This window comes from Podarcis muralis, chromosome 2 (genome assembly GCF_964188315.1).
Source record: "Podarcis muralis chromosome 2, rPodMur119.hap1.1, whole genome shotgun sequence".
In the NCBI taxonomy this organism is placed as follows: Eukaryota; Metazoa; Chordata; class Lepidosauria; order Squamata; family Lacertidae; genus Podarcis; species Podarcis muralis.
In genome coordinates this window covers 76,959,407-76,981,345 of record NC_135656.1, presented here as the reverse complement: position 1 = coordinate 76,981,345, position 21,939 = coordinate 76,959,407, and the positions used below count along the sequence as shown (strand labels likewise).

Sequence of the window (21,939 nt, the reverse complement as noted above, 5' to 3'; positions counted from 1 at the left end):
GAGAGGTTTAGAGACCCATCCTGTTATCTACAGTGGTACCTCAGGTTACATACGCTTTGGGTTACATACGCTTCAGGTTACAGACTCCGCTAACCCAGAAATAGTGCTTCAGGTTAAGAACTTTGCTTCAGGATGAGAACAGAAATTGTGCTCTGGCAGCGCAGCAGCAGCAGCAGGAGGCCCCATTAGCTAAAGTGGTGCCTCAGGTTAAGAACAGTTTCAGGTTAAGAACGGACCTCCGGAACGAATTAAGTACTTAACCCAAGGTACCACTGTACTTTGGGATCTTGCCCATATCTTGCTATTTCAACAAAGCTTAGAACAAGAACAAAAAGTACAGTAGTTATATACTCTGATAATTTCATTACATCATTTCATTTGACACTACACAGGTTTCACTTCAGAATTATCATATACATAGCCTGTAAACTAATTTTATTTCAGCTTGATGATTTCCACCTCTAGTAATTCTACAGACTGGAAAAACAAGAAGATAATTCTCCAGATCTTCAGTAGCTATTCCCACAAACACATATAAGCTTCTTTTCTTTTCTTTTCTTTTCTTATGGTAAAAACTGCTGAAGATGGAAACTAAAAGCCACAACCTGACAGATCAAATACAGTTGCCAGCATCCTTAGTGTTCAACAGACTACAGTTACCCTTAGGCTTATAAGCAGAATTACAAAAATACCTTAAGAAATTATTAATATTTATTCAATTTTTACAAGCCAAATTAAAGTTATGAAAACAAAATTAAAAGAGAAAAAACCGGAAGCAGCAGAAGACCAGATCAAAACTCTAAGCTATATATTTTAATACAATACAATCCACATTATCCTTTGCCAGGCAAGTATGCAGAGATATGTTCCTGGATACCACTCCCCTTCAAAATATTAGGATATATACACAGGGTCTTGCCCTAAGGGCCAGCCAGAAATGTGATTATAGTAATGCACAAATGGAACTGAGCATGTCACACTAACACTGACAACTAAGCTGTTTCAGTCTGAGGGAGATTCCAAGCAGAAGATAGCTATGAGCATTAAGTCATTGGGAAATGTTTGCAGTTGAAGGGTTTGATTCGTGTTAAAACAGCAACTGCAAAAGCTTTTGAATGGCCACCACAGACTACAATGCGCCACTTACATCATGGCCTCTGGGATACTAATGAAGTAGGATACCTTTCTCTTGCTGGCTGCAATAACAGCAGGAAGCCACCGGCTTTCCCTGGTGTCCATTAACAAAAAGATGACATCGTGGGCATCAATGAGCTCCTCCAGTTGTGTCACATCCTTGCGGGCCTGCTCCAAGGTGACGTCAGAAAAATTTACTGGGTGACCTGGCATTGGGATACTCATATTAAAACCTTCAGCATTCTAAAAAATGAAGCAGAAAGAAAAGAGTAACACACATATTTTCACACAGAATACAACTTTTAACCATAATTAGGTAAACCCACTTGTTAATAGGTTTGGTTATTTCATGTAATTAAGCCAGCAGGCACCAGCAGGCTCCAGCAAAATTGCAATACTGAGGAGAATAGAACTATTTTAATCATCATAACATGGATTATTTCATCTGCATTTAGAATCACAGCTGGGCTGCAGTTGTGGCTGCTTTAAAGAGAGAGAGGGCCATTTCATAAAGGTTCCCTATTACTGGACAGCTGTTTTAAGAATAATTAATGCAGAGTTTATTGTGCCTTCACAAAAGAAAAACAAAAGGCAAGCCATACATTTGTGGAAACATTAAGAGCCTTCCTAGAGACTATAGTTTTCCTGATGGAATTCTCTGCTGTCACGAATCTACCCAGATGATGTTATCCCCTGTATGTACTCCTCATTGTCAGGAAATCCTCATTTTCTTTCCAGCAGAAAACAAGTCATTCTCACACCAGCAAGCCTGGCTCTTTTGTATGCTATACTACAGCATCACTATCAAGGGCATTAATAGAAAGGTGCCTGTGACATTACTAGCTACGTACCTCCACTATTTTGAATGGCCTGCCAATTTTTCACTGTGTTCTGTCTGTCTCCCACCACCCACCACATACCTAACTCTACCCAGGACACAAACACATGCCCTCTGCAGGGTGGGGGTGGGGGGAACAGCCAGCAAAAACCAGAGTAGGGCCTCAGCAGAAGCATCAACAATGTCAACAAGAAAATCCCCCACAGCATTCAAGAACTGTTGGATTCTGTATGTCTCTGGAGGCAGAGACCAGCCCTGCTGTCACAGCACACTTGAGGCTACCGTAGCACTACGGTGAAGATATTCTACAAAACCACCTCCAAGAGCACCTCTGTCAGCTTGGCCAGGGAAGCTGCTGAGCAATGGGCTGGGAGGTACACCAGCAGCATCCATACTCAGATTCAGTGAATTACATGTGGTACATGTCAAAACAGTATTTCAGTACACGAAGCACACTCTGATTTGCTAGTTGAAAGAAGATAGTATTTCAAAAATAACCTTGTTATTTGTGTGTACAATCAGCCAAATGGGTTTCATTTTAAAATAACACATTTAAAAACACAGGGTGACCTAAGACTGCATATAAGATACAGTGGTACCTCAGGTTACAGATGCTTCAGGTTACAGACTCTGCTAACCCGGAAGTAGTCCCTCAGGTTAAGAACTTTGCTTCAGGATGAGAACAGAAATTGCGTGGTGGTGGCGCGGCAGCAGCGGGAGGCCCCATTAGCTAAAGTTGTACCTCAGGTTGAGAACAGTTTCAGGTTAAGAACGGACCTCCAGAGCAAATTAAGTTCTTAACCCGAGGTACCACTGTATTGTTAATACAAAGCTCAGATTTGTTGTGTAGTTGAGCTTATTGACCAGCAGATGGCATAAGAAAAACATATTATTTCAAATTGCAGAGAATCTTTCAGTAGCATGGAATAGCACCTTTGAAAAACCACAGGTGGTTGTATCCAACACAGTGCTTCTGAAAGATGGGCAAAGTGGATCTACTAAGGATTGTTGCCCACACAAGTGGGGGGTGGGGGGGCCATTTAGTGTGGTTGAGATGTTTGAGTAAGGTTAAAAAAAAAAAAGGGGGTAAAGGACCCCTGGACAGTCAAGGCCAGTCAAAGGCCATTACCAGAATTCAGAGCGTGAAAGGGGAACACCTAAGCCCACAGCATACTCCTAATACTCCAACCAAGATTAGGAGATTTAGGGAAGTTACAGTATGTAGTCCCTCAAAAAGGGAGCAGTCAGATCCCAAAAGCAGAGCCCAAATATGAAGGCTGTTGATTACACAACAAAACCTATGCACAGGGAGTTAGTTGGAGGATTCACAAGGCTGAGAAATTTAGTTCCGTTTAGTAAAAGCTGTCAATAATTACGAATGGAGAAATATTTTGTATAAGTGAGACGGTTGTGAGACTAATTAAAAAGCTCCAACTGCAATAAAAACCAATAATGAAACTGTTAAATCGAAACAGTTTCCATATGTCTCGTGCAGACAAAGCCTAATTATGACTGGTTTTATTATTCATTTTATTGTTCTTGCCACCCAGAGGAGTGAACTGATGGGGCAGAAATGTTTATATAAAGCCTTGTGTCCAACAGTTCAGCTTGTGCAACTGGCTTCCACTTGCATAATGGAGCTTCCCTCTCCTCTCCAGCCCTGTGTGCACCCCCAAAATCTACTCCAAAGGGTTGGGGATCCTCTAGAGTAGATTTTGGCAGCAGACAGGGAGAGCAGAGGAAGGGCAGAACTTAGTGCACACAGTACTGAATACAATCCAAAATATACAGCGCAGTCTTTCAGACAACACCTGTAGGGCTAGTTTTCTTCCATCTTTCCATGGCTGCCTACTGTTTATGTGATTGGAGCTTATTCTAATATAATGTTCTGATAAAGGGTGAGTTAGAAATGTAAATATGCAAATAAATATAATTTAGGAAGGTGCTGAATTTTCTACTTCATGCTGCATGGCATCCTGGTTTAACACTCCAGTTCCAGGTTTTCTCTGAGGAAAGCTGATGATTGGTTTAAAAGGCTTTCGGTCCAAGGAGAGGCACCAGTTAATGGGGAGGCATGCTATTCTTGCCAATTCTCCTCTCAGCTGTAGCCCTGTCCCTCAAAATCTGTCCCAGACAGTTCCTGAGTCCCCAACCTATCTTTTTTTGGGGGGGGGTGCGTGCACTTGAAGAAGCAGTTAGCAGATGCCTTCGTTGCAGCAGTCATGCTAGAAAGATCAACTGGATTCCGCCAACGTGTAATATTTTTCCCCTGCAATTGCTGTCTGAAATAATAAGCTGGTATGTCTACTCTCAAGCAAATATAATTAGAATTATCAGTCTGCAATTGCATGCATTTCAAGTAAGGGTCTCTAATAAGACAGATATACCCTGTATTTGCTATAAATGGTATGGTGGTAGAGATTATTTTTATGGCTGTGTGAATAACACTCTGTGCTAAATGACACTTTTCCTCTGTCACTTCATTTTGATGAAGAACTAAGCACAGCTAAATAGTGCTCAGCTTACTTTTCCTAAACTCTTCCTTTGTGCCTCATTTTTATTTTGATTGCTTCAAGCAGGTTTAATTTCAGTTCTTTTTTCCGTGTAAATGACTAGCTGTCAAAGCTAGTCAGTCACCGTAACATCAGAATTATTTCCTTGTGGCTTAGTTCACTTTTGAAGAATGGGCATGAGAAGAAATCCTAGGCCATTATTGAAACTAATAAAGTGTTTTGATCATTAAATCACATCTCAATGCATTTTACTCACCACTCCTGGGAATATTTTTTGGAGCCTGTCTGCTGCTGCAAGTGCTTTGGACTTCCCACCTCCGAGGCAGTCTTCAAATTCATAGAGTGGTTGCCGCACAGGGTTGGAATAAGAAATCTTTGCGTTGTCCACAAATGTGATCTTCCTGACTCCCCATCCCTGAGTAGAAAACCACAAGCAATGAAATAGTTCTTTGAGTAAGGCAAGAATTACCACTAATCTATTTTTTTTACTTTTTATTTGTCAAATTTGTATACCGCCCTTTATCCAAAGACAGAGTGATTCACAACAAAAAAATTACAAAATGAGAACACAAAATACATAATATACAAAAACAAACCAATAACCCTTCTCCCACAAACACATTTAAAAGGCCATAGAATGTTAATTGGCCAAAGGCCTAGTTATATACGTTTTTGCCTCAAGCCTAAAGATATGCCTCCCTGGGGAGAGCATTCCACAAACAGGGAGCCACCACAGAAAAGGCCCGTTCTTGTGTTGCCATCCTCCGGACACACACTAAGTGTGGTCAGTAGTGTGCTCATTCCATATTCAATGACTCCTCAGAGAAATCCACCTCACACTTTGAGAACAATTATGCTATTTCAACTAATAGCAAAAGTAAAATAGAAGAGTAGAATGGAATATATGCACTAATCACAGTTTATGTTTTATTCCTGTTAATCCCAGGCTTTTACTCAAGATTCAGGTTGATATTTCACAAGCTGCGCTACACCACTAAAAATGCAGCTAAAAACAAATGATGCAGCCATTTGATAGAAACCATTTCCCTTCCAAACTCCTGGAGAGTTAAATGCACCTTAATTACCATATTTTTTGCTCTATAAGACTCACTTTTTCCCTCCTAAAAAGTAAGGGGAAATGTGTGTGCGTCTTATGGAGCGAATGCAGGCTGCGCAGCTATCCCAGAAGCCAGAACAGCAAGAGGGATTGCTGCTTTCACTGCGCAGCGATCCCTCTTGCTGTTCTGGCTTCTGGGATTCAGAATATATATATTTTTTGTTTTCCTCCTCCAAAAACTAGGTGTGTCTTGTGGTCTGGTGCATCTTATAGAGCGAAAAATACGGTAGATAGTGTTCATTTGTTAAGGTATAGTTTGGCAAATTTTGTACATCTCATTGCGAAGGATACTATGGCCCAGCCTGCTTTCTGCATGTTAACAACTCTTTTGTGAGCACACTTTTGAGCCTCCAGGGTAGGGGCTGTCAAAGAGAGAATCCCATGAACAGGAGGAAGAAAGGAGGACTCTTATTCGACACCTATTTTGCTTCATAGATACTGATACAAAATAATGGGACAGGTTTGAATATGTGGAGTAGCTTCAGTACTTGCCATCAAAGTTCTGGCTACACTACAACCCAGCGTACCAGCTCCTAGGAGAAGACACTTCACAGACACAACTTTCTCCAGGTCAAGAGTAGGCACTAACCGCCAACACATCAATTTAAGGTTAAGATCCACCGATGATTCAGCTAACCTATAAATTAAAATAGAACAGGAAGTTAAAGACTGGTTATGCTCGCCCCCTTCGGTTGAAACATCAGTACACCACTGATGTCCTTCATCTCCTCTGTATTTTAATTATAGCTTACAATAGTGCATTACATTTTCTTCTTGTCCCCATCTCCAAATGGTACCTCGGGTTAAGTACTTAATTCGTTCCGAAGGTCCGTTCTTAACCTGAAACTGTTCTCAACCTGAAGCACCACTTTAGCTAATGGGGCCTCCTGCTGCCGCCGCGCCGCCGGAGCATGATTTCTGTTCTCATCCTGAAGCAAAGTTCTTAACCTGAAGCACTATTTCTGGGTTAGCGGAGTCTGTAATCTGAAGCGTCTGTAACCAACCTGAAGCGTATGTAACCCGAGGTACCACTGTATTAAGACAACTAATATCACCACAGTCTAAAAGCTATAGGACAAAAAAGAAAATCTAACATTTAGGTTCTGCAATAAATTTAGCTGTCTTGGTTAAAGCCTTATCAGCTTTTTATACATGTAACAGAGGCAGCATCAGATCAGATTATAACACCCTCATCCAAAGAGATCACTCTTGTACTGCTCTGTCACTTAGAAGAACCCGTCAGAATTATTTCCATCCCAGTAATACAGAAACAAGAACAAATTATCACCTGTTTGTGTTCCTAGATATGATGTGCTCATTTACAATGGGAAATCAGATAGTGAAAAATTTATAGGGCGACACTGAACAATGTCTGCCTGTTCATGGAATTTAAATTCAACTGGAAGTTGGTTTAAACAATGGAACTTCTGATTTTCTTCTCCCCATTCAGAATCTGCCCCCTGTAACCTGTAACCTGAAGCGTATGTAACCTGAAGTTTATGTAACCCGAGGTACCACTGTACTGGAAGGGTTGTAAATTATGCCAATATTAAATATAAAATATAAAATGTATCCATACAATATCCAAATATAACCCTGTTGTAACACTATCTGACACAATCTAGAGAAAAGAATGCTAATCTAAAATATTGATAAACAATTTTGTAAAACCAAACTTGAAATAAAACTACTACCCTGGTAACTTGAATTCTTCAGCTGTCTGCAAAAATATTTTGCTACATACTCCAGCAAACTTCTGCAGGCCTTTTTTTTCCAGATTTCATGTATTTATTTAGAACTTAATTTAGCTTTTCATCTAAATATGAAAGCAGAATTTGGCATCAAAATTTATGAAAGTATCAGAATAATTGTAAGAGAAGCCCCAAATGGCTATGTTAAGCTCTCCTCACAATTAGGGTGAAAATGTAGCAGGGAAACAGAACAGACCATTTTACAGCTGCAGATTTCCTGCTTGTTATAACATACAAGTCCTTATGGTACTTTTCTAGTTTACAAAACCCCAAGTCTCCCAAGAACCCACAACTTTAATTTAAAAAGAAGGCTTTAAATCTCACCATCTAAGAAGGGAGGAAGAAAAACCTGAAAATGCATTGGTAAAATTGCTGAAATATCAGAAACAATGAACCATGAGGGGAAAGCCTTTCGTCTTTTGGCATTTCTATAATTCTCTCTGTGCACAGCTTCCGGAGGCTGATGGGAGTTTCTCTATACTAGCAGGAAACAATTTCAAAATTTAAATGCTGTAAAACGACCAACCTTTTCATGACCTGCAGCTTGGCATCTGTTATGTTATGCAAATTATGTTCCTTTAAGTCAATGTAATAAACAAGTAGTTAACTGTGGTCTTCTGGCTCTGGGTTAAATTTCCAATCTGACTCTCAAGGGAAGCTGCAATTGATGCTTCAGAGCCCCAAATACAAGGGAGGAAGGTAACAAATGATGAGAGATTTGCTGTTCCTAAAGCAGATTGCATTTCCTACATGGTTCTTTGCACAAGATTCATAAAACTTAATCAGCAGAATATAATAGATGTTGTTATGGGAACTCCACTCAACCTGGCATCCTTCAATCAGTAATGGCAAACAAGCCTCGCTGAAACAGAGCACGTCCACCGTGTGCTCGCGGGCAGGATGTGGCCCAAGGATTGTGCTGAGTGTGCTCTAAGGTGCCCTTTCAGCTCATGGAAGACACTGATTAAGTAAAAAAATGCCTCGCCAGTGCCTAATGTGAGTTGAATGTACCCAGAATCCTCTGTAACAGGTAGGCCTCAAAAAACAACTGTGGAATGGATTCATTGAAGTTTGAAAGGCACCAGCGCAGCTGCTGCACATACCTCCCTTGCTAATATACACTAGAACCTCTACTTACGTCCCGCTCTACTTAGGCCTGTTCCAAGTCGTGACCACGGCAAACCCGGACGTAAACACCGGGTTTGCCGTGATTCGCACACAAGCAGAAGCGACTGCCACCGTCCGCACATGCACAGAAGCGGGCTGCTGCCGGATGCGCCTGCGCACAACGGCGCTTCTATTATTGACCCGTTTCGCCATAAGGATGGGCCTTTGGAACGGATCATGGACGTGAGTAGAGGTTCTACTGTACAGTGGTACCTCGGGTTACATACGGTTCAGGTTACATACGCTTCAGGTTACAGACTCCGCTAACCCAGAAATAGTACCTCGGGTTAAGAACTTTGCTTCAGGATGAGAACAGAAATCGCACAGCAGAGTTGCAGAAGCAGCGGGAGGCCCCATTAGCTAAAGTGGTGCTTCAGATTAAGAACAGTTTCAGGTTAAGAATGAACCTCCAGAACGAATTAAGTACATAATCAGAGGTACCATTGTACTCCTTTTTCACATCCAGAGGCTTCCGTAGTTAGGAAGACTGCAATCTACAAGATAACCAAGAACCGAGAGTCCTCAAACTGTCAAAGAAATGGGTACTGATGGGGGGGGCCACCAGGGGGCGCCACCAGGGGGCGCATTGGAAGATGGCCGACAATAACATCTCTCCGACCCACACGAGGTAATTAAGAGGCTGATATGGGAGTATGCAGCCTCCCTTGCCCCCCAAGGGAATGGGGGGGGGGTACTGCCTTGCCTGCTGTGTCCATAATTCACCCCCAGATTCGAAAGAAGGGGGTGAGGACACTAGGCACGAAGCCCTCAGGTGGAGTCGGCTCTCCCGGAGGCTGTCTCCGAATCGCGCACTGGTTTGCATCAGCTCGAAATATATAATTGGAAATAGAAGGAAATGCACATACTTCAAGTGAAGATCGGGAGTAAAGACTGCTGATTAATAGGATCTCTGTGAGCGAAGCGACGGGCTGGACAATAAATCAAGTGAAGACTCATCATTAAAAGATCGGTATGTCGGAGAGAAACAGAAAGGGGGGGAGGAAAAACTTTTCTTTTTTTGTCTTATGTGAGTACCCAATAATCCTCCCTCCCAGAGAGAAAGAATTGTTGCAAATTACTAATCACAAGCAGGAGATTAAGAACTGTGTGGAAATGAATTACTGATCAAACAGAGGACTGGTGGAAACGTCGGATGGAAAGAAAGCTTTGTGACGCAGTTTCAAATGGAGATTTGTTAAGACAGGCCTGCCCACAGGAGGACGAGGGGGAGGAGGACCATGGTCATTGGAATGTGAATGTATGGTTATCGGAATGTGGATTTGACCTGGCAGGGCCCCCTGAGATACAGATTCGCAGGCCTGTGGAAATCAACGGACAGACTGTGGGAATGTTCTTTGCGGAGGTGTGGAAATGGCGCCTGTCCTTTATGTGATATGGCTCTTGGAGAGTGTAAAATCCACACAGGATATGTTTGTTTTCAACCCGCTTGTGAAGATTATCAGAGATCACAAAGAAAGGAATATATGATAACAACAAGAAGATGAGGAAAATAACAAAGAGACTATCTGGACAGAACTGTGTAATTAAAGCAGCAACAAGAGTGATGTTTGGATCCCTTTCGGAGCTCGAAGTATGGGTACCCCCAATAAAATTTTTAAAATTTGGCTGTATAATTTGGAACTAATGTGATTTGGAATTAATGTGATTTGATTGGCCTGTTAATAAAAATTATTTTTTAAAAAAGAAAAGAAATGGGAACTGATAAGTAAGTACACATAGTGACCTAACGGCCAAGAGATTCTTTAGGAAAAAATAAAAACAATTCTGTAGACAGTGAGTAAATAGTGAATGAGTCCGTAATGCTAAGAGCTGGCTTCCTCAGGTATTTAAGTGGCATTCCCAACTTGTATTTCTTATCTTGCAAAGCTGCCTTTCAGAGTGTGAAGCCTTGTAATGGTACGTACCTTTTCGGGTCCATGCACTCGCTCAGATTGACCATTCTTGGGCCCATGCTTCCTTTTTGGTTTTTCTCCCATCCAACAGCTTTTGGACAACCTGCCTCACCAGAGAAAAATAACTGTGTTGAAGAATACAAATGTTGTTTGAGACAGCAAAATCCCACTCATCGTAAATGGCAAATTGTTAAAAGTTTGAGTAGTGGAGAACTACAGTTATATGAAGTCACTACTGTAATTTCAAAGGTGTCCCACGTCAGTCTAGTGGAAACCTTGCAAAAAAGAAAAAAGCTATTGGCTGTTCTAGAATATATTGAAAAGTATTCTAGATTACAAGAATCCAGATTTCACTAGAACTTGCCATAAAAGTGAGACTTTGGATGATAGAATATTTTATTGTGCAGCTGAGGACTTTATAGAGTAGTAATCTATAAAATAAATTCTAGCATACTTTACATTCTGAAGCCAACACATGAGTGCAGATTAAGCTCTGTAATCAGTTTCATAATGCAGCAATTGACTGGCATTGTTGCTAGTGGCAGCTATTTCTTTCTTTTTTTAGCACTGCCTTACTTTAAAAGCTCAGTTTCTTGAGGTTCTTAAATGGGAATCAAGTAATGCAAATCAAAGGAATGATGGATCTGACCTACATTCTAACCCTAACTGAGCTACTAAACTCCTCGAGTGGCCCCAAATCACATTTTATCCCAATCTGTGGAGATGAACATCTAAACATACAGTGTATATTAGAAATAAAATGTACAGCCCACTTACTCCAGACAACTAGAAAAGGCCAAAGCAGCTCACAGTTATTAAAACTGGGAGCCAACTGAAAAAAGTGTAACTAGCAGAGAAATCAAATGATCACTAAAACAGAAAAGCATTCAAATGAAAACAGAATGACATAAGAGAGAAAAGGAACTCTTGCATGTTGCCACTAACTAAATACACCTCTGAAGGCTGCAGGGAACACAAAATAGCCCCAGATGATCAGAGACTGGGCAGAATCATATGGGAGAAGATGGAAACTCAGTCTACTTTGGGAAAAGTTTGCCCAAGACATTTTTCTGCCTGAGGCAGACAAGATGGGGGTTTTCCCCCTACCCCCCCTTTCTACACAAAAAGGCCAACTGAACTGGTTGTTTGTTTGTTTATATTATTTATTAAATTTCTATACCACCCTTCATCTGAGGATTACAATACAAAAACACAAAAATACACAAGGAAGTAACAAACGAAAACCCAGAGTTTAAAAGGGCATAGATTTCTTAATTGTCCAAAGGCCTGGGAGAAGAGGAATGTTTGCACCTGGCACCTAAGAAATGTAATGAAGGCGCTAGGTGAGCCTTCTTGGGGACAGCATTCTGCAAGATGGGAGCCACTGTAGAAAAGGGGGTACACAAAGAAGGGCCTCAGATGCTGATTGTAGGGTCCAGGTTGGTTCATATGGGGAGAGGCGGTCATTGAGGCACTGCGGTCCTGAATCTTACTTCAGCACTGATGTGTCAGCGTGCTCCACCATACCTAAAGGCAGCAGGTCAGCTTAGAGGATGCAGGGCAGGCCATGGAACCCACACGTCTTTGTTTTTCAGCACTGCACCACTGTTGCCTACTCCCAGTATCTGCTGCCTGACGCTGCCCAACAGGAGGGTTTGCCTGGCTTAAAGAACTAAGACTCTGAATTATCCTTGGAACTGGCCTGGCAGCCAATATACAATTGGAGAACAGGACTTGCTGATGTCCCTGAAGCGAATAAAAAGGCCTCTTAATGAAGTGATGGGTTCAGAAGGTTGTGGATGAACGGCAAGTGTGCCTTTTTCAGACAATAAAGCACAAGAAAGAAGGTAACTATGAAGTCAAATGAACGGTCCAAAACAAATCCTATTAGCTGGTTGCCTCTAGCATGATCTCTGGCAATTAATGCCATAGAAACAAGGCCACCTTCCTCTTGAACAGCTTTTTGTGAAAAGCTACGTTGATGAGTACACCATAATGGAAACACCAGAGGCATAAATGGTTTCCAAGTACAGGAAACGCTTTCAAAACTGGCATACGATTTAGAGAGGATGGGCACCTTCCAAGGCCTTTTCACTGAAGAAGCCTTTACTGATAGCAGCTTTTAACATACAAAGTCAGGGATGAGTACCACACTGTTTTCATCATCACAGCATGATGGAGAGAGAGAGGAAAAAAATCTCCCAAGGAGGAATATTGACCACAGTTCACTAGACACAGAGCCCCACCCGTCCAAATGGATTACCTGAATTCTGTGTCACTTGTGGAAGCTTTATTTCAAAAAGGGTGCTGTGTGAAATGTCTCTTGCTCCCTGCATGGTCCTGTCTCGGAAGCAGAGTACTTGAACAGAAGGAAGGTGGCTGCCCCTGTCAGAAATAAAGAACTCTGTAACAGCAGCAGAGCCAGAAAGCCAGGATTAACAACAGGTAATTATCTGAATGTGATGCCAAGAAAATTTCCCAGCAGGATTTGATTTGGATACAGTCCAACAGGCCATATACATTTCCGAGAGACAAACCTATTCACTGTAATAAGGAACAGCAAGATGAACAAGTGCACCAAAAGCAATCTGCGAGAGCAATGTGCTCTGCTAAACCACATAGCAGAAAAATCACCTGTGTTTCAATAGACGGAACCTATGGGAGGGCTCTTAAGAACTGCAATCTTCATTTGTAAATTCTTGGTATGCATTGTACAATTGGCTCAGCCAAAGGTCAGTTCAGGGTTATCACACAAAACTGAAATTTGAAGGAGCCTCTTGCCCTGACAATACTGTAGAAAATCCCAAAGCTCATAAATTAATACCATGTTTTGGTGATCTTTCCAGAGAAAGATCCAATCCTAACCATAACCAAGGGTACTATGAAGTGCAGTTCATCTTCTGATGAAAGGATTCCATCAGCATACTAGAGTAGGAATGCAATTTTTGGTGATTCCCTGTCCCCCTCACTAAATCCAATCCAGAGGGCTGGATAACCTTCTGGAAATTTAGGAGGCAAGGGGAGCTATGGGACTTGCTTCAAGGTAAATGGGTTTAGGTTTGTAGCCATGGGGAAAGCCACATTTAAGGAATCATAATAAATACCATCTGTGTGCTGCCAGGACCAAGATGTTTCTCAGTGGCCAACCAGGATACTGGGCAAAATTACAGGGATCGTAAACACCAATTGTCACCTGCAAAGAAAAAAAGATACCATTAACAGTTAATACACTTACTAAATACTAATAGTATGTACTGTATGCTAATTTTATTTGACCACAGTACAACTGTAAATATGCAAGAGACACAGAGCTGAACATATACAATTGTAACCTTGCAGCACATCGGTTTTCCATTTACATTTTAACATTCATCAGTTTGCGAGACAAGTACCATCAAGGAACACACAAGCTCTACATGTAGCATCTTGGATAAATAAAGCAGATCTGCTGGCAGGAGAGGGAAGAAACCTGATGTGTGGTGAAACCCCTACCCAGCAGCAGGTGCCTGAGTAGCTGCCCCAGTCAAAAGGCTAAATTAACGGAGTTGGCTAATGACTAGAGGAGTCTGTGTTATTAAACATGCCTTCCCTTTTATTTAAAAAGGAGGAAGGGAGGTCTACTTCCTAGTATGCAAGAGAGAAAGGAGCAAAATCCAGCCTCTTCTCTTATCTTGCAACATTCAGTTGTTCCGAGCCATTTTACCCCAGAAGCTGGTTCAGTTATGGCAGGCATGGCCAAACTTGGCCGTTCAGATGTTTTGGGACTACAATTCCCATCATCTCTGACCACTGGTCCTGGTAGCTAGGGATGATGGGAGTTGTAGTCCCAAAACATCTAGAGGGCCAAGTTTGGCCATACCTGACTTATGGCATCAGAGCTAGGCTGAAGAAAAGCCATAAAGCATCTGAGCACAGCAAGGTAAAGTAAGTGACCTCCAGCACTTAGAAAAGTCTGACACCCAACTAACCTACGTAAAATCCTCTTTCAGATATCCAACTAACCTGCTCTCCTCTCCTAACCTCAACAAGAAAAAGCTTATGGATCTAGGAATTATTTTCATGTCCTGTGAAGCCAGTAAATGGAGTCAAAGGTGTAAATGAGAATTGCAATAGAGAATCTTGTGTTCAGGGTGGGTTTTACCTTCTCCTTGGGATCAGAAAAGAAGTCGTCCCAGTTTCTGAGCAAGGAGACAAGAACAGAATCGTCGTGGTACTTGATTAGAAAAAAAGGCAGAGCTGTAAGGCCTTCTTTCTGACAAAGTTCATCATATGCATTCTGGAGAGCTTCAATCTAAAACGAAGACAGAACACAGGCTTGCTCAATTCAGTGTTGTTTCTTAAATGCTACTTAGTTCAGACTGAGATTCCCACCACCTGAGGTCTAGCCACCACCCCATTTCATCACATACAGGTCACTAGTGTACCAAGGCCACGTATGTGCTCAACAGCAGTGACAAAGGCACTCAGGAACAATATTGTCACCTGTTCTACACATCACAACCACACAGAAGGCAGAGGACATCCCTCTCTCCACTTTCCATCCAGGAAAACAAAAGGCATTTTCACAGTTTAAGGATACGTTACAGCCCAACAGTAGGGCTGAAGGACATGAAGCAGTGTCGGTGAGGGTTATCGCCTGGGGTGAAGGAATGTGGCCTTAGGAAACCCAGAGGTTCTCCTTTAAGTACCACATACAGGAATGGAGTTCCATAAATAAAGAAGTAATGGGTGGGATTCAACTAAGTCGTGGTGTGCAGGGAACAAGGTTCGATCACGCAGTGGGACTTCCCTCCTTCCCTCTGCATGCCCCTTCCCTGCCTCTAAAGCAGTTCTGGAGGATTGGAGGGAAACCCAAAACAGGTTTAGGAGGTACATGGGAGGAGAATGGGGTAAATCCCATTGAATGAACAGACCTTGTTCCATGCACGCACACCCCACTTAGTGCTACAATGAATAAACCATTCTGACAACAAAAAAATTCCTAAAAGTTTTAGGTTAGTAGTGTTGTTGTTGTTGTTTTAAAAAATACCTGAGTAGCAGAGAACTTTGCACCTAGGCACACAGGCTGCTGAATCAAAGGGATGCCTTCTGGGAGACAAAGTGCAGGATAACAAAACCAGTAATAGAAACGATATCTCTTCAAATCCTAAGGAGGAAGTTGTATGAACACGTTAGAACATTTTAAAACTACAATAATGAAATAACTGCAAAACGTAATAGCTTGGAAATAGTTGTTTGATCCAATGATTACTATTCAAATTAGCCATTTAGCGAATGCATAATACAGCATTCCCAATGTACCCATGCAATGTCAGACAACTGGGTACTGCCATAAACTACACTTCACTGACATGCACAGAGAGAATAGCAGAGGGGAAGCATATAAAACTTTTAGGCCAGCATAGGCTACAAAATGCCAATTAGGAATAGGATTCTAGGAACCCAATTCTGTAAAATCAAAATTAGGAGCCATCACATTCACTGTGGCATCGCTTTTACAGTGACGCACAACATTTTCTTATACAGTACAAAACTAGGTCCTTAATAAATTAGAAAGTACCACTTGCTCTCATTTTTCTATATGTCAAGGATAGAAAGGGGTATTTCCAGACACAGAAGATTCCTTTCCAGGAATCACAGAAGACTGCAGTGTAAACCTGACATTTCAGCCTGGGCGCATTAGATTCATGACCCATCAGCTAGTCTTCGTTGACTATTAGGCAAATGCTTTGTTTTTAGCTGTGAATCGTCTAGAATTTTTTTAAAATAAAAAACACCATTTACTCACAGCAAATGTTAATAGGATAAATCTGTTCAGTAAGATAGGATTCTCAACAGCAGTCCCTGATGTTATTGCATCCCATATCTAACAGTAGAAAAGAAAAAGAAAATCATCATCAGTAAAGGAAAGTATTAGAATTTGTCTCATCATTGCAACAATATTAATATATACTGTTCTTATATGTTTTATGCCACCAAGTCAGAATAGACTTACTTAAATAAATGGACTAATGTTAGCTTAGTCAGAGCATGCAGGTGAACGATAATCATACATAATGCTGAACAGGGAAAGAAGAATTCATTTCGGATGGGGAGAACACATGCAATTCTGTGGACTGCTCCCTTTCCTTCTTTGTGCATCTGAATTTTTCCCATGGAGAGCTTTCACTTTCATGCTGTATCTGAAATTTATTTCAAATGCAAAGGCCTAGAGCAGTGTTTCCCAACCTTGTGCCTCCAGCTGTTTTTGGACTACAATTCCCATCATCCCTTGCCACTGGTCTTGCTAGTCAGGGATGATGGGAGTTGTAATTCAAAAACAGCTGGAGGCACAAGGTTGGGAAACACTGGCCTAGAGAGACCCCTGATCTCTCCCAACAGCATATGCTAGAAATATAGAAGGTATTTCAAAAACCGTGTAACAGTAATCTACATTCTTTACAAGGCCAAATACATGGGCATTCCTACACTGCAAATTTAAACAGCATTAACAGTCAAGGTTTCATTATAATATTGCCATTAGAATTCTCAGCATTCTCACAAAGCTACAAATGATCAAGTTATTTCAGAAAAAAAACTTCAGAATTAAACCAGCTTATGAGTACAGTACAGGCATAACATTTGCATCAATTAGGCCACAATCCTTGATTGAGCCCAATGAACTCAGTGGGAAGGCACTAAATGCTTAAATAAAAGTTCCTTGAAATAGTGGATATATTGGTTAATGTATTTGCTTCCCAATGGTATAATATCTGCCATATAGGAGGACAGAGGGCAATAAACTCAATAAAGCAATCTGTGTTGAGATTTGTCATCTTAGCCTTTATTTTTCTACTCCTTGGATAGCATCAAAACAGGTCACCAAAGCCAATACCACACAACATACAATTTTCTGGCAATATATGGCACTGAAGTTGCTTAATCTCATTCCTGAAGTGAGCCTGAGAAACAAATAATGAAATCCTGCACACACTCAACTGGAGAACTCAGCAGAGCTCTCTTCAAAATAAGCATGTACAGGATCACATTGTAAATAGCTTCCAGGATCACAACTTCATAGGTCCTTTTCGCCACTGCCACAGTTTCAGTGCTGTTTTCAAAAGCGGCTTCCAATAGTAACACTTTTATCTTGCCTTATTTGCGGCTTGCTCAAGAAGAAGCTTCTTATCACAGGATTTGAATGCTTCCAAAGTATTGGTGTTATACAATGTTCCAATAGCAGGACAGCAATGTGCTGGTGTTGGGGCATTCCTAAGGAAAAAGACAAAAACTCTTCCAACTATATTCCAGTATTTGTTATGGTTTTAACACAAACCAGAGCTATTGGTACTCTGCACATTCCCCCCCCCAAACATCTGGAAAGAAACTATGAAAACTGGATGTTTTATTCAGTTTTGCAAGGCTGCTACGTAGGGGTGGGTGGTGGAAAACCCATGGACCACTCAGATGCTGTTGAACTACAACTCCCATCATCCCTGATCACTGCCCATACTGGCTGAAGCTGATGGCAACTGTGTGTTCCACAATACCTGGAGGACCACAGGTTCCCCCACCCCGATCAATATACATTGCATATCCAAACCAGAACAATTTCAAACTCATCTAACATTTATTTGCATGGATCTCAGCCGCAGAGGGAAAAGGAACCGAAGTTGGATTAGATGTCTCATAAAAATATAGCTATGGGAGAAGAACCAGAAACTGAGTGAGGCACATTTCCAACCAGAAACAGAATGCAAACAGTTATGCCTAAGGCCACTGTTCTTCAGTTTTGCAGAATCTCCACCTGGTTGTCGAAAAGAGGAATAGGACCATGGATCATCTTTCACAAGTAGAGATGCATGTCCTCTTTTTACAGCTAGGATGGGGCTTTAAAAACCACATCTGACATATTAAAAGGCATGCATTCAAAGTTCATGCTAATCTACTGGAAGTCACAAAATCCATAGATCATTTTATCTCTAGAATGCCACACCCTTTACATAGTATTGCTCATCAATCATTTCTGTTTTCCGACTGACCATTGGAAGTGATTTCCCCTGCTCCTCTGACAATGTTCAAGGATCTTGCTTGAGTTTACAGGGCTCTTTAACAATCTGGGTCCATGATACCTCAAGGACACCTGTTCCTTTATATCCCTGCCTGATCACTGAATCCCCCATCACTTGGGATGCACAGCTTGTATCTAGCAGGAACCATGCATTTAATTCAGGGACCCCAGTTTTATGGAACACTTGTCATGTCACACTTCGTCTCCCCTCCACAAATTCATTCTACCTTCATGTGCATGTGAAAAGGTACTGACAGTCCTTTGTTTTCTGTTTATATATTAAAATTTCATTCAGAATTCCAATGCTGAGAAACATTTTCCCACCATGCTACCAAATGATAGAATGGGGTGTAGTAAAAATGAAAAGGACAGCACCTAAGCGTCATTAAAACCAGTAAATGAGGAATGGTGTGCAAAAAAGCATTCTCACATAAGCGTTTTTGCAGGGTCATTGTAGTTCTTAAAAAAAGAAGAAGTCTTGATTTTTTTGGTTACTAGGAGGCAAAGTAGGATGGTGTGGGAGAAATGGAATTGCTCTAATGCAATGTCAGCATTGTGAGGATCCAGAATGGAAAAAAATCTAAAAAGAACAGCACAGATATTGCTACATATGAAAGCATATGTCAAGCCATAGTGGCTGCTTGCAAGCGGAGAAATAGAGAAATAAAGATAACATAGGAACCATTTAAGTTACTTACATATCAAAAGCACTAAATTCCAGTGTTAAACGAGCTGGCATACCAGCAGGATCTCCTAGAAGAACAAACGGAAAAAAAGTTTTTTAGGATGGCTGTATCTATGGGTATATGTTTGATGGTACATTTTTCCCATAAGGGAAGCAACATTGTGCGCTAGACAAGGAACAATCTTAATATACTCCCTCATAAGATTGCTTAATGACTGAGTATATATGCGCTTTCCTCACAAGATAGTCTTTCTTCATATGGTGGTTTCATAACTGGTTCCCCATTTCACAGAAGAAGTATTCTATGAAGGACAATGTGATTGAAAAGGACGTATTTCTGCTTCCTTCCCCCCTCCTCACCCACCCACCACTATAAGGTAAAGTAGATAGCCTAGATAAATAATTTGGGGTTGTAATTTTTTTCTGTTCAATTTGAAGAGGCAGTGGTATGCAGTCAGTGGGCTTCTTCACACATTAATGGAGAAAGAGTGAAACACCAGCTGTTCAAGAAAGAGGAAAGGAGTTAACAGAAAATAACTATGAAGTACTTCCTATTTCTCTGTTCCAGATAGGAGAAACAGAAATAAATTTGTCTATCAGTACCCACAGACTCCTGTCATCCAGAGCAAGCTAGGCTCCTAAGCTTAGATAAAACATAAGGGGCTTAAGTTTGAGTGCAAAAAGACTTCCACAGACTTGACTTGGGACTGTGTTGTTGCAGTGCAGGGACATGGCACTTCTTTGCTAGAATAAGTTCTCAAGTGTTTAGGGTCAGTTTATTTGAGGGATCACTTTACTCTCCCTATATGCCCAACAGACTGCTTCAATCTGCAGAACAGACAGTTTTACAAGGGCCATGTCATGTTTGCTCCATGCTTCCAAGGAACAGATCTTTCAGTGTGGCAATCGCTACCGTCTGGAACTCCCTGCCCATTGATATTAGTCAAACACGTTAATTGCTTCTGGTGCCTTCTAAAAGCTTTGTTAATTATTGCATGAATTTCAACATACCATTTTATTTTATATATTTTCAAACCGCCAGTTTTACTTATACAGTGGTACCTCGGTTTATGAACTTAATCTGTTCCCGAATTCTGTTCTTAAACCGAAACCGTTCTTAAACCAAGGTGTGCTTTCCCTAATGAGGCCTCCTGCTGCCAGTGCCCTTCTACCGTTCAGCTTCCATTCTTAGACCAAGGTAAAGTTCGCAAACCAGGACACTACTTCCAGTTCTGCGGAGTTCATAAACCAAATAGTTCGTAAACAGGGCTGTTCTTAAACCGAGGTACCACTGTATTTTGGGGAAAACATAGGGGAGCTTGTTTTCAACATTTGATCTTATCAGTATTTTGATAAAACAAAAAAAATTCCTTCCAGTAGCACCTTAAAGACCAACTAAGTTAGTTCTTGGTATGAGCTTTCGTGTGGTATCTGAAGAAGTGTGCATGCACATGAAAGCTCATACCAAGAACTAACTTAGTTGGTCTTTAAGGTGCTACTGGAAGGAATTTTTTTTGTTTTGACTATGGCAGACCAACACGGCTACCTATCTGTAACCAGTATTTTGATGTATATTTTATACTGCTTTATATACACTGCTTAGAAGTCTTGATGATTAAACGGTATACAAATATAAATGAGTACATTTTTTTCAGTGACATGGACATTGAAGTTGAAGCCTCTGCAGGGGGGCCCCACAAAGCATCCTCATCAACTGAAAACCCCGAGATCCTATGCACGTTTGGCTCAAAAGTTAACTGCCGCTCAGTTCAGTGGGTCTTACTCCGAGTGAAATGTGTGGGGTTGGGTACAATATCCTATGCCGCGGAATTCGAGAGTAAACATGCGCAGGAGGAGCAGGTTACACTTCGCGTAGTGAAGCAATGCTATAATTGCTTCATTTTGTCAGCATACACGTCCTCAGCATCGTGAGAACCTGCCTTTAACCTGCGCAGGGCGTGATCCAGCAGCATGAACCACTATTACTGGGGTCAACAATCCCTCCCACCCACCCCTGGAGAAGAGAAACGGCCCACGGTGTACTTGCCATTATAGTAATAGCCTCTGATCGCCTTGGAGGTCTCGTCGAGCTTGTACTCATTGAGCTTCTTCTGGGTCAGCTCATGCCAAAAGCCAGCATCCAAGGCGCTGCTGAAGGGGACAAACTGCAGTTTGGGGGGTCCACCTTCCGCGGGGTTCCGCGTTTCGTTACCCTTGCTCGTCATTCTGCTGCTGCTGCTGCTGCTGCTTCAGCGACGTCTCTGGAACTCACCGCGCAAGAGTGAACAGCACAGGGTTCGAGAGCTGCGCAAGCCAAGAAACAGAGCTAACTTCTCACCCGCGGGAGCAGCCTTCCTCCGGAACTAACTTCCTCGCTTCGCCCATTCAACGGATCGCCGGACACCGGAAGCCGCCGCCGTCGCCGCAGAGCGCCGCCATCTTCGTCCCGCCTCGTGACATGCGCGCAGGGCCACGGAAGTTTAGAACCTTTGAAGCGGAAAGGCCGTGAGGGAGCTTTCTTTATCTCTATGAACGCGGGGCGGCCGCCGGCGCAGAACAACATAGAGATAGGGCAACCGAAGGCTAGTCACGCTCCTTCCCCCACTTCCGGTTCCGTTTGGAAGCCACCGCTTGAGGGCGGCTGATATAGAGAGGGAAGAGAGGAGCTTCCCAAAATTACAACGCTCACGCGTATACCAGTAAAGAGGCGGGGGAGGGCGCTGCGCGGCATTTTCAAGCCGAGGCGCCTCTCTCTGCTGTGTATAGTCGAG

At 41.9% G+C, this 21,939-nt stretch overlaps 1 protein-coding gene across 2 annotated transcripts in view; it reads right to left on the bottom strand.

Moving 5' to 3' along the window:
• Positions 1 to 21,734, bottom strand: part of ATG7 (autophagy related 7) — a 96,573-nt gene extending 74,839 nt beyond the window's left edge. Inside the window, exons 1-12 of one of the 2 annotated variants that reach the window (XM_028718894.2) lie at positions 21,216 to 21,734; positions 19,182 to 19,236; positions 17,567 to 17,684; positions 16,222 to 16,299; positions 15,463 to 15,579; positions 14,575 to 14,724; positions 13,538 to 13,626; positions 12,697 to 12,818; positions 10,446 to 10,536; positions 6,095 to 6,239; positions 4,742 to 4,900; positions 1,183 to 1,377 (exon numbers count right to left, since the gene is read on the bottom strand). In XM_028718894.2, coding sequence (XP_028574727.2) covers positions 1,183 to 1,377; positions 4,742 to 4,900; positions 6,095 to 6,239; positions 10,446 to 10,536; positions 12,697 to 12,818; positions 13,538 to 13,626; positions 14,575 to 14,724; positions 15,463 to 15,579; positions 16,222 to 16,299; positions 17,567 to 17,684; positions 19,182 to 19,236; positions 21,216 to 21,393 — 1,497 coding nt within the window. In that variant the 5' untranslated portion in view covers positions 21,394 to 21,734. The remainder of the gene's footprint in view (positions 1 to 1,182; positions 1,378 to 4,741; positions 4,901 to 6,094; positions 6,240 to 10,445; positions 10,537 to 12,696; positions 12,819 to 13,537; positions 13,627 to 14,574; positions 14,725 to 15,462; positions 15,580 to 16,221; positions 16,300 to 17,566; positions 17,685 to 19,181; positions 19,237 to 21,215) is intronic. The other variant, XM_028718893.2, reaches the window with a different exon arrangement.
• Between the last annotated feature and the right edge of the window lie 205 nt (positions 21,735 to 21,939).